Source organism: Budorcas taxicolor, chromosome 21 (assembly GCF_023091745.1).
Source record: "Budorcas taxicolor isolate Tak-1 chromosome 21, Takin1.1, whole genome shotgun sequence".
NCBI lineage: Eukaryota > Metazoa > Chordata > Mammalia > Artiodactyla > Bovidae > Budorcas > Budorcas taxicolor.
This window is the reverse complement of record NC_068930.1, coordinates 65005479-65017907: the sequence shown is the minus strand read 5'-3', so window position 1 is coordinate 65017907 and position 12429 is coordinate 65005479. Positions and strand designations below refer to the sequence as shown.

General features: G+C 46.8%; 1 protein-coding gene across 1 annotated transcript in view; it reads right to left on the bottom strand.

The window, feature by feature from the left end:
• Positions 1-12180, bottom strand: part of AK7 (adenylate kinase 7) — a 69827-nt gene extending 57647 nt beyond the window's left edge. The window contains exons 1-2 of the mRNA XM_052659801.1: positions 12076-12180; positions 6241-6429 (exon numbers count right to left, since the gene is read on the bottom strand). Coding sequence (XP_052515761.1) covers positions 6241-6429; positions 12076-12180 — 294 coding nt within the window. The remainder of the gene's footprint in view (positions 1-6240; positions 6430-12075) is intronic.
• Positions 12181-12429: the final 249 nt, after the last annotated feature.

Genomic DNA, 12429 nt, shown 5'->3' with positions numbered 1-12429 from the left:
TGAGGGCCTGGGTTCAATCCCTGGTCAAGGAAACCAAGATCCCACAAGATGCACATTGCAGTAAAAATAAATTTTTTTTTAAAGAAACAAACAGATTTTTCACCTTGTCAACGGCATGACGAGAGTACACCATGGTCCTGGTACACCTGGGACTTAGCTATAGTCAGCAAGGACACAATGAGAAAGATTGGGGGATGGGAAGAAATCAAAGTCATGTGTTCCTGACACAGTGTGTTCTAGATCACTTCCAAGAGAAAGAAGATGAAGCATTTGAGTCCATGAAAGCATATGAGATGTGTCCAGAAGAAAACATGTATACCCGGTAAATCAGAGCTGGATGGATTTAAGTTGAAACAGGCACATTTTCAAGAGAATGGTCATCCTATCAGATACTGTGCATTCATTTGTTCCCCCAATAAATAATTGTGGGCACTGATTTTGACCCTAAGGAGAAAGGCAAAAAATGATTGATGTATGACTGTTGACAATACAGAGTATTGGGTGTGCGTGTGTTGTTGGCAAAATTTTAGCAAATAACTATGGTCTAATGTGGACAAGGATGCATCTAAGCACATGAAGCTTTCATACAAAGTAGAAAAAGGTAACCTGCTCTTGGACAAATGATATGGCGCCCACTCCAGGACACACTGCAGCCAGCAGAACACATCACGGTTCAGCCCCTGCTCACGCCCGCAGCTGAACGTCCTTGAGCAGTGTGCAGCCTGTGCATCCTTTCATGGCAGCCCCCGGTGTAGAAAGAGCTATCATAGAGGTGCATCTGAGCTCTGATGGACCAGGCGAGTATGTGATTATGACTCACAGGGATTGACATTTGAGCTGGACTGACAGGGTGAATACAAGCTCACTGAGCAGAGCCTAGGAAGTTCACAGACTAGCAGGCCATTTGCTGAGCCAGGAAGAAGCTCTGGGCTAGCCTGCTATCTTCCATTCTCCACTCGGTCTCACCTTTTATGCCATACTTGCTTCTTCCCTTGGCTCCCCTAGAATCCAAGCTCTAGCTATACTGATGCTTTCTGTTCCAAAGCACACCATACCCTCCCCCAGGTATCCCCTTTACATGTTATTTCCTTGTCCCCTTACCTGCTTGGTAAGTTCTACTCAGCCCTGGAGGCTCGGCCTCAGTCCCAGCATTTCCAGCAGTCCCCAGACTCCAAAAAGGAGGGCCAACTGTGTTGGATCTCCAGATCAGAGGAGCTGGGGGGATGGGTCTTGATCTGTGGGATGGGGAGAAGTTTGGAGTTCACTTGTCTGGCTCTCTACATAAGACGAAAACTCAAACTGACCTTTGCAGAGTGCTCTGGACATGGCTGTGCGCATACCTCAGTCATCAGGTCACTGTCCTGCCTGGAGCTGCTAGTTTAGATAGAAGAGTCCCTGCGAGTCTGTGAGCCCTGCAGTCATCTTTGGGCCTTTAAAGTACTCCAGAGACTTCCCTGGCAGTCCAGGAGTTAAGACACTGAGCTACCAAGGCAGGGGATGCTGGCTGGATCCCTGGTCAGAGAACTAAGATCCCACTTGCCATGTAACAAGGCCAAACAAAGAAAGGGCTCAATACTAATTCACTGAATCAAATTCAGGTATAAATAGAGATCAGTGGTGAGGATCTGAACCAATGCAATTAGCCAGGAGAATGGAAAGGAGACATTGTTTAGAGAGCTATTCAAGAGATGGGTTGAGGCCTCCCTTCCTTCAGCTGGGTTAAGGTTCTCGGTCTTCCCAGGGAAGCTAAGACCGAGTTAGAGTGAGACCGTCATTTCATCCTGCGGCTAGCACCGTGCCTGACACCCCAGCCTAGCGCTCGCCCTTACCACGGCTTTGGTCTTGGAACCCACCAGCCTCTACTCGGCCCTCATCCTCCATGAGGATGAGGTGATAGTTGCAGAGGATGATAGCAATGCCCTCATTAAAGCAGTCGGTGTAAATGTTGAGCCTTCTGGCCAGGCTTGCTCACAAAGGCTTCGGCCAATGTCAGCATGGGGAGTTTCATCTGCAATGATGGGGGGAGGGGAGGGGGGAGTGGCGGGAGGGGGCGGGGCTGGTAGACCTGCCCCAGCAAGAGGTCCTGTCCCCCCTACCCCCACCACTGTTGCCCCAGCTGAGGAGCAGAAAGCAGAAGCAAAGAAAGAAGAATCTAAAGAGTCTGATGATGACATGGGCCTTGGTCTTTTTGACTAAACCTCTTTGGTAACACGTCCAGTAAAAAGCCGAGCTCTTAAAAAAAAAAAGAGAAAGCTGGGTTGAGGATCTCATGACCAAGAGGATATGAGAGGCAGTGGTGCCTGCTAAAGGATGTCACCAGCCATCCGGCTCTACAAGGATGAGGTCATTAGCTATTGCGCTTGCTGACCTCCAACACCCCCTGAACGGAAATCAGCGAGGAGGTCAGGAAGGAGGCATCCTGTGCTCCGGGAAAAACCGACAGAACGGGCCTTCAGAGTGGTAGGTATTTTGAGGAGAAATTTTTATGACCCCATTATCTTGCATGTTCTAATACCTAGAAAAGCACCAAAATCAGTAATGGAGACATCTGCTCCTCGTGACTAGCAGCGACCTTTTACTGAGATGTGTTAATTGCATGTGTTTAATTGCACCTACTCCCCCTTCTGGAGAAGACAATGGCAACCCACTCCAGTACTCTTGCCTGGAAAATCCTATGGATGGAGGAGCCTGATAGGCTGCAGTCCATGGGGTCGCTAGGAGTCGGACCCGACTCAGCGACTTCACTTTCACTTTTCATTTTCATGGATTGGAGAAGGAAATGGCAACCCACTCCAGTGTTCTTGCCTGGAGAATCCTAGGGATGGGGGAGCCTGGTGGGCTGCCCTCTCTGGGGTTGCACAGAGTCGGACATGACTGAAGCGACTTAGCAGCAGCAGCAGCAGCAACTCCCCCTTCACTCAAATCACATACATACTGCTTTACAAACTGGAAAATGTTTTAAGAGATGGGAATACCAGACCACCTGACCTGCCTCCTGAGAAACGTGTGCAGATCAAGAAGCAACAGTGAGAGCCAGACATGGAACAACGGACTGGTTCAGAATTGGGAAAGGGGTACGTCAAGGCTGTATGTTGTCAACCCTACTTATTTCACTTACATGCAGAGTTAAATAAACCACCTTATATGCCACTTACGTCTTTGGAGCAGGTCCTCAGAGCTCTCTGAGAGGCTGTTTCTCAGGCTATAGTCCTCAGTAAACCCCAAACAAAACTGAACTCACAGCTCTCACACTCTGAGTAGTTTTTTTTTTTTTTTTTTCCAGTTAATAGTAGGGAGGCAAAAGCCCACAGCAATACCAGGCTCGCAGCTGTGATGGGGGCAAGTGCATGATGAATGGTATAAAGGACACTCTTGGTTGTCTACAAATATCCATTCCCTCTTCCTCTTTCCCAACAGATCCCAAATTTTGTTCAACTACTCCCTTTCTCAGCCTGTGGGAAATTAACTTCATCCTCTAACTTCCAGTAGGGGCCTTACTGATTCCAGATAAGAGATTGGTTCAGCAACAGGCAAGTGACTCAACTCCAGACAGTGAGTGTGAGGTACTGCTGGAAAGCTCATCCTCCTTTCTATAAGAACTTCTGAAAGTTTTCTTCATCAGGGTGTGGCTGTGTAGGTGTGCAGATCCCTGGAATGTTGCAGCCTTGCTGCCAACCTGAGGAATGAAGTCACCCTCAGAGAGACAGAGCCAAGGAAAGAGCTGGAAAAGGGCTACCATCCCTGGATCACACCAGGCCTGAAGCAGGTTCTTCCTTGAGACCACCAGCCACATAAGCTAATGAATGTCCTTATTGAATAAGCCAGTTTACATCGCCCCTTTCCCCACTATGACTCGCAACGCCAAATAGTCCAAACAGATACAGACAGTGAGGCCCCTAATACAAAGCAGGGGAGAGTGGTTTTGTAGAGGAGTGTGAGAGACTTCATTTTGGGTATGATGATGTGAAAGTGCTGCCGGACATCTGGGGAGGGGCTACAAAGCAGCTGGATGTGTGCTTAGTCAGCAGGGCTGGGGAAGGATCAGAAAGGCATTGTCTTTTTTTTTTTTTTTCAGATTTTACACACTGTATTTTATTTGGACTATCAGATTTTATATTTGAGCTAATGTCAAATCTCCCCTGTTTATCTGAAAATTTATTTTTTTTTATAGTTTTTTATTTTTTTAATTTTAAAATCTTTAATTCTTACATGTGTTCCCAAACATGAACCCCCCTCCCACCTCCCTCCCCATAACATCTCTGTGGGTCATCCCCATGCACCAGCCCCAAGCATGCTGTATCCTGCGTCAGACATAGACTGGCGATTCAATTCTTACATGATAGTATACATGATAGAATGCCATTCTCCCAACTCATCCCACCCTCTCCCTCTCCCTCTGAGTCCAAAAGTCCGTTATACACAGCTGTGTCTTTTTTCCTGTCTTGCATACAGGGTCGTCATTGCCATCTTTCTAAATTCCATATATATGTGTTAGTATACTGTATTGGTAGAAAGGCATTGTCTTGAAGCTGAAGCTGCGGGCCTGGATAAGAGTTAGGAAGAATGCCTGTTTTGAGAGGGGAGGGAGCTCTGGGAAAAAACTACATTTAAAGAGAAGGAGCGGATGCACGTGGACAGCCAAGTGCTGCTGCAGGGAAGTGGGGAAGAGAGACAATGGCCAGGATACCTCCTGTGAAGGGGTGCGGGCTGGAGGGTGCAGGAGTGAGGCCTGTGACGGTGCTGAGCCCTCTCCCAAGTTCAGTGGTGGCAGGGCCAGGGGCAGAGAAAGAGGCAGGAGGGGTGTGTGTGTTTCCCAGTGGGAAGATATCAGCATATGTGGAGGTAGAAAGAAAGAAGCCAGTGGCAAGTGAAGACATAGAAGAGGGCTTCCCTGGTGGTCCAGGGCTTAAGACTCTGCTTTGCAATGCAAGGGACACCGGTTAAATCCCTGGCCAGGAAGAACTCGCATGCCTCGGGGCAACGAAGCCTTCACGGCTACTGAGGCAGCACTCTAGAGCCCAAGAGTGGCAACTACTCAGCCTGCACACCTAGAGCTCTGCACCAGGAGGAGCCACTGCAATGAGAAGCCAGAGCATCCTGAGAGCAGCCCCCAACTCGCTGCCACTAGAGAAAGCCTGTGCTCAGCAAGGGAGACTCACCACGGCCAAAAAGAAATAAGTCTTTTAAAAAAAGAAAGAGCCAGAGAGGGTAAAAGGGGTAGGTGGTGAAGTTCCCAAAGTTGGTGGGAGGGGACGCGTTCATTCAGTTACGAGTACTTATTAAGGGCCAGTGCTGTCTGTCACCATTCATGGATACACATGAGAATAAATGGGGCGCTGTGTCCACTTTCACGGAACAGATAGTGACAGTCAGTGTAATCCACAATAGACACATAATAACAATGGGGTGTAAAAAGTGTAAAAGGATCTGGACAGGCAAAGAGCTCAGAATCTAAACTAGGAGTGGGGAATCATGAAGGGCTTCCTGGAGGAGACAACATTCTGGGTTAAAGCATGAAAGATACATAGGGAGGGAAGTGGGAAGGCTATTCCAGGGCTCAGAATGTGCAAAGCTGTCCCTTAGGATCTGGAGAATGGCAGGCAGGGTGGTGGGAGAGGTTAGACTGGGAGGGCTGCCCTTCCTGGAGGTATTTCAGTGTCTCAGGATGAGGGGTGTATCGGCTCTGTGTTTTGAAGGCAGTACTACTTCTCAATAAGACAGCAATGTAATGGTGTGTTGCTCTCCAGTGGCTTCTTACAAAGGAGGTGTCTTTCACAAATAACACTCTCCAGGGTCCAAAGTCTTGTTAGGGTGAGGCAGGGCAGAATGCATTTTAAACACAGGATGCAGAATTTTATGAGTCTGAAAGTTCAAGTGAGAGCCACACCTTCTAAGAATGTCTCATTTATATCATTTAAGTTCTTTGCTGCTTTTTCTTGGGTGGGGGCGGGGGAAGGGGGTGCTCCCTTGCAGCTTGCCAGCCCAGGAATGGAAGCTGTGCCTCCTGCAGAGGAAGCTCAGAGAGTCTTAATTACTGGACCTCCAGGAAGTCCCTGCAGGCAAACCTTTAAACTGGGGAGATGAGAGGTGTTAGTCTCCTTCACAGGGAGACCTACTCCCACCTTTCCGACAGTCTCACGTTGGCAGGAGAGAGGGGATGAGAAGCAACACATTGTCAGGGCATTTGAGCAGAGGGTGGTGCTTTCCTTTCTCCCCTCTCAGCAGCCCCCCTGGACTTACACAGTAGGTCTCCACGGCAAACTCGGGTCGGGGGACGTCCAGCTTGGAAAGTGTGCCCACGATCTGGAACGTGCCTTCCTTCAGTTTGGCCATGGAGGCTTCTGGCATCGCTGATTTATTTTCATCATCCTCTTCTTCCTCCTCCGTAATTTCTTCAAGTGAAGCCCCGACGACACAGTTAGAAAGAAACTGCAACAAAGAGAAATTTCCTGAATACTCAGAACAGCTCAGAATGAAACCAGTATGAATGGTGATTCTAAAGGCAGACCTTTATTGAAGGCTTGATAGTGGTTCCACTTGTGCAAAGCTAGAGCTTTTGACACTGGTATCTCACCGAAACTGGTTTAATTCCCACAAGAATACAGTGAAATGGGTACTGTATTATGAGTCCCCATTTTATAGGAAGGGAACTCAGGCTCAGAGAGCTTTAAGAACTCATTAAGGACATATTTAAATTTTTTTAAAAATTTATTTGACTGGGTTAGGATCTTCAGTTGCAGCATGAAGGACCTAGTTCCCTGACCAGGGATAAAATCCAGGGAACCTGCATTGGGAGCACAGAGTCTTAACCACTGGACCACCAGGAAAGTCCCTCATTAAGGATATTATCCTGCACTAGCAAAAGGCAGAGCTGGGCTAAATTCACCATGATGATTTTGTCTAACAGAAATATAGACATGTGATGCGATCTGCTTAGGGAACTCAAATCTGCTAGTAGCCACATTAATAAAAAGAAACAGGTGAATGTAGGTAACGCTCAAATTTTAAAAGAATTTAGGTATGTTTAACCGAAGGTATCCAAATTATTATCAGTTTAACATACCAATATAAACATTCAGTTCAGTTCAGTTCAGTTCAGTCGCTCAGTCATGTCCGACTCTTTGTGACCCCATGAATTGCAGCACGCCAGGCCTCCCTGTCCATCACCAGCTCCCGGAGTTCACTCAGACTCACATCCATTGAGTTGGTGATGCCATCCAGCCATCTCATCCTTGGTCGTCCCCTTCTCCTCCTGCCCCCAATCCCTCCCAGCATCAGAGTCTTTTCCAATGAGTCAGCTCTTCGCATGAGATGGCCAAAGTACTGGAGTTTCAGCTTCAGCATCAGTCCCTCCAAGGAAATCCCAGGGCTGATCTCCTTCAGAATGGACTGGTTGCATCTCCTTGCAGTCCAAGGGACTCTCAAGAGTCTTCTCCAACACCACAGTTCAAAAGCATCAATTCTTCGGCGCTCAGCCTTCTTCACAGTCCAACTCTCACATCCATACATGACCACAGGAAAAACCATAGCCTTGACTAGACGGACCTTAGTCAGCAAAGTAATGTCTCTGCTTTTGAGTATACTCTCTAGGTTGGTCATAACTTTTCTTCCTAGGAGTAAGTGTCTTTTAATTTCATGTCTGTAATCACCATCTGCAGTGATTTTGGAGCCCCCAAACAATGAAGTCTGACACTGTTTCCACTGTTTCCCCATCTATTTCCCATGGAGTGATGGGACTGGATGCCATGATCTTCATTTTCTGAATGTTGAGCTTTAAGCCAACTTTCTCACTCTCCACTTTCACTTTCATCAAGAGGCTTTTTAGCTCCTCTTCACTTTCTGCCATAAGGGTGGTGTCATCTGCATATCTGAGGTTATTGATATTTCTCCCGGCAATCTTGATTCCAGCTTGTGTTTCTTCCAGTCCAGAGTTTCTCATGATGTACTCTGCATAGAAGTTAAATAAGCAGGGTGACAATATACAGCCTTGACGTTCTCCTTTTCCTATTTGAAACCAGTCTGTTGTTCCATGTCCAGTTCTAACTGTTGCTTCCTGACCTGCATACAGATTTCTCAAGAGGCAGGTCAAGAGGTCTGGTATTCCTATCTCTCTCAGAATTTTCCACAGTTTATTGTGATCCACACAGTCAAAGGCTTTGGCATAGTCAATAAAGCAGAAATAGATGTTTTTCTGGAACTCTCTTGCTTTTTCCATGATCCAGCGGATGTTGGCAATTTGATCTCTGATTCCTCTGCCTTTTCTAAAACCAGCTTGAACATCAGGGAGTTCACGCTTCACGTATTGCTGAAGCCTAGCTTGGAGAATTTTGAGCATTACTTTACCAGCATGTGAGATGAGTGCAATTGTGCGATAGTTTGAGCATTCTTTTGCTTTGCCTTTCTTTGGAATTGGAATGAAAACTGACCTTTTCCAGTCCTGTGGCCACTGCAGAGTTTTCCAAATTTGCTGGCATATTGAGTGCAGCACTTTCACAGCATCATCTTTCAGGATTTGAAATAGCTCTACTGGCATTCCATCACCTCCACTAGCTTTGTTCGTAGTGATGCTTTCTAAGGCCCACTTGACTTCACATTCCAGGATGTCTGGCTCTAGAGATCACACCATCATGATTATCTGGGTTGTGAAGATCTTTTTTGTACAGTTCTTATGTGTATTCTTGCCACCTCTTCTTAATATCTTCTGCTTCTGTTAGGTTTACTGAGATATTATATATTCTTTATTTCCCACAGTAAGTGTTTGAAATTTGATGTGTATTTTACTCTTACAGCACAGATCCATTTAGACTAGACACGTGTAAACAGGCAACAGCCGCATGTGGCCAGTGGCTATGAATAATGAAATAGAAGGAGGTTTCTTTTCTTGTGTTTACAAAGCTCTCTTTGCGAGTGGTTTATGCATTGTTCATGAGTTTCATATATAAATAAAACTAATTTTAATTTATATATTAGACATATAATTCTTAGATTAAACATATTTAAATAATCATGAAGATATCACTTCTTGGGAGTAAAAACATTACAAAACCAAATAAACAAAAAGTCCTTCTCCACTTATTTTGATTTAAAAAACCAAAAACAGTCCAAGTTAATAGGCAAGATGTCAGGTTCAATCTCTTATTGGAATATATTTTTCCCGAATATGACATATATATTTTTGTTTACCTCTCAAACATACATCTTCAATTTTATTGTCCCATTTCACAGACAAGGAGACTGAGGCCCAGCAGTAAGCAATTTGCCCAAGATTGCATGGGGAGGGAGGGGTGATGCCAAATCTTCTGATATGATATTCAAAGCTGCACGGTTGCCACCCGGCCCCTTTCCAGACTGGAGAAGGGGCTGGGATGCATTGCCCAACTGAGGTCAGGAGACATGGTTTACATGTTGTTGTTGTGGTTTTTTTATATGCTTTATATTTCTACTCCCATGTTGCTTAGTGCAGACAACGCAATTCCTTGTAATCTGAGAAAGTCAAATCCTGGTTTGTTTAGGAATAACCAGAAAATTCTGTTATTGATCAGCTTTTGAAAAAATCTCTACAAACTAAAAGTTTTATTATAAAAATATGCTGTTGTAAAAAATAATCAGTGATCAGAATGGGGTAAAGTAAAAGGTTAAATTCTCTTCCCTTCTTCCCTCCTAATTTCAATCACGTCACCTCTCTTTTTAAGTACTCCAGTGCCTATCATTGTATTTAGAACATAAACTAAATTCCTGACAAAAGCCCCACAAGGTCTTAGTCTTTATGCTTGACTTTGCTTCTCTGGGGCTTCCCTGTGGCTCAGCTGGTAAAGAATCTGCCTGCAATGCGGGAGACTTGGGTTCAATCCCTGGGTTGGGAAGATCCCCTGGAGAAGGGAAAGGCCACCCACTCCAGTATTCTGGCCTGGAGAATTCAACGGACTGTATAGTCCATGGGGTTGCAAAGAGTCAGACACGACAGGGTGACTTTCACTTGCTTCATTGAGCTTCCCTGAGACTCAGTGGGTAAAGGATTTGCCAGCAATGCAGGAGACACAGGAGACCCTTGGGACGGGAAGATCCCCTGGAGGAGGAAATGGCAACTCACTCTAGTATTCTTGCCTGAAAAATCCCATGGACAGGAGCCTGACAGATATAGGCCAAAGGGTCACAGAAGAGTTGGACGTGACTGAGCACACACACTTTGTGAATTTACACAACAAACACTGATGAAGTGCTGGCTTTGTGTGAGGCACTGATTAGTTGCTGAGCAGGGCCACCTTCTGACTTTCCTCCATAAAATATATTATTAATAAAAATGATATTTATGACTGTATTTCTATAACGACACACAATCTTTGTTGCTAAATTTTAAATTTGCTTCCTTTCAAATTTAAGAGAAATTAAAACATTTTTATGGGCCCCAAAGTCCCATGGGTCCCGGACACGGTGACTGCTGTCCTTGGGGCCCCTGATTCACTACACCCTTGCCACTCTGTCCTCTGCAACCTTTGCTGTGCCCTCTGGGAGCTAGTTCCTCGGCCTGGACCTTCATTCTGTACATGTCAGATTAAATGTCACCTCTCAAGAGTGCCCTTCATGCAACTCTATTTAAAGCAGCCACCCTCTCCTCCCCAAGACCACATTTTCTATTCTCTTTCCTGCAGAGTACTTAGTAGAGATTGAAATATCTTGTTTATGTTAAAAATTATTTATTGTCTACCTCCTTCCAGAGAGGCAGGAACTTCAAGGGCAAAACTTTGTTGGGTCTTATTAACTGTGAATGCCATTTAATAGGAGGTCATGAACAAATGAATCCCATCCTCCAGAATAATAATTGTTAAATGTGATAATAGTTCAATGATAATAAGTGATAATAGTTCAATGTCCTGTGTATCCTTTAAGACGTTTTCTGTATGTAGATTATCTATCTATCTATCATCTATCTATTTATCTTCTTTGGGCTTCCTAGGTAGCACAGTGGTAAAGACTGTGCCTGCCAATTGCTGGAGACCGGGGTCTGATCCCTGAATTGGGAAGATCTGCTCCAATAGGAAATGGCAACCCATTCCAGTATTCTTGCCTGGGAAATTCCATGGACAGAGGAGGCTGGCGGGCCACAGTCCATGGAAAGCTGGCCACCACTGAGCATGCACACACACACACAAACACACATACACATCTTCTCTATATTTGTATCTATCTTTTTGAAAGACACAAATAATTTCCTACTACCGGCTTCTCCGGTGCCTCAGTGGTAAAGCATCTGCCTGCCAATGCAGGAGAGGTAGGTTCCATCCATGGATTGGGGAGATTCCCTGTAGAAGGAAATGGCAAGCCACTCGAGTATTCTTGCCAGGGAAATCCCATGGACAGAGGAGCCTGACGGGCTATACAGTCCATGGGGTCCCCCCAAAATTGGACATGACTTTTCCCTAGTGGCTCAGACGGTAAAGCGTCTGTCTGCAATGCAGGAGACCCGGGTTCGATCCCTGGGTTGGGAAGTTCCCCTGGAGAAGGAAATGGCAGCCCACTCCAGTATTCTTGTCTGGAAAATCCCATGGACCGCGGAGCCTGGTAGGCTACGTCCATGGGGTCGCAGAGTCGGACGCGACTGAGCGACTTTGCTTTCACTTTAGCAACTGAACAACAAACACAACCCTATCTTTTTGACGTTTTGTTACTGCATTTAGTTTTGAACTTTGTCCGTCACTTTCCTGCTTGAGACTCCTCGGCGGGAGTGGAAAGATAACCTGGTTAGAAGCCGGAGACCTGAGCCCCAAGCTCGCTAAGCCCCCAGCTTGTCTTCGGCAAGCCCCCAACTCCTTCCGAGCTTCAGTTTCCGCCGCTAAACAAGGGAGAAACCCGGACTGGACCTGCGATCTCCAAAATCCTGGTCTTCCAGGTCGGGTGCTGGTCTAGCCTAGGGGCGGACTGGGGAGCCAGGGCACTGTCTGTGTCCCGGACGATGGAGGGTCCCTTAGGGGAGACCCTGATAAAGTCCGCGGCTAAGGTGCAACCGGGTTTGGGGGCTTGGAGCCGGGACTGGGGGAGCTGGGGGCTGGGATTCAGCTTTGACCCACCGCCGCTTACCTTTCCGATGTTTCTGCTGCTGTATGAGTCCAGCAGGTTTATAAACACCCTCTGGATCCGGATAGCTTTCTCCGTAGGGGCAGCACTTTCCTCTTCTTCAGCCATGGTGGGAGTCGCGCTGGTTGCTAAGGAGAAAGCGTCCCTTTGGTTGCCAAGGAGGTGGGTGGAGCCGGCCCTTCGGGGGCGGGGCCTATGGCCCGGGGCGGGGCGTTCCAGGGGCGGGGGCGGGGGCGGGGCCTCCGATTTCCCGCGCCCTGAGGGTTTTCCCAGCCTAGGGCGCAGGGCTGGACCGCCGCGTCCCCGCCCGAGAGCTTGCAGCCAGTGCCCTTGGGCAGTGCTTGCCCTCTGTTCTGT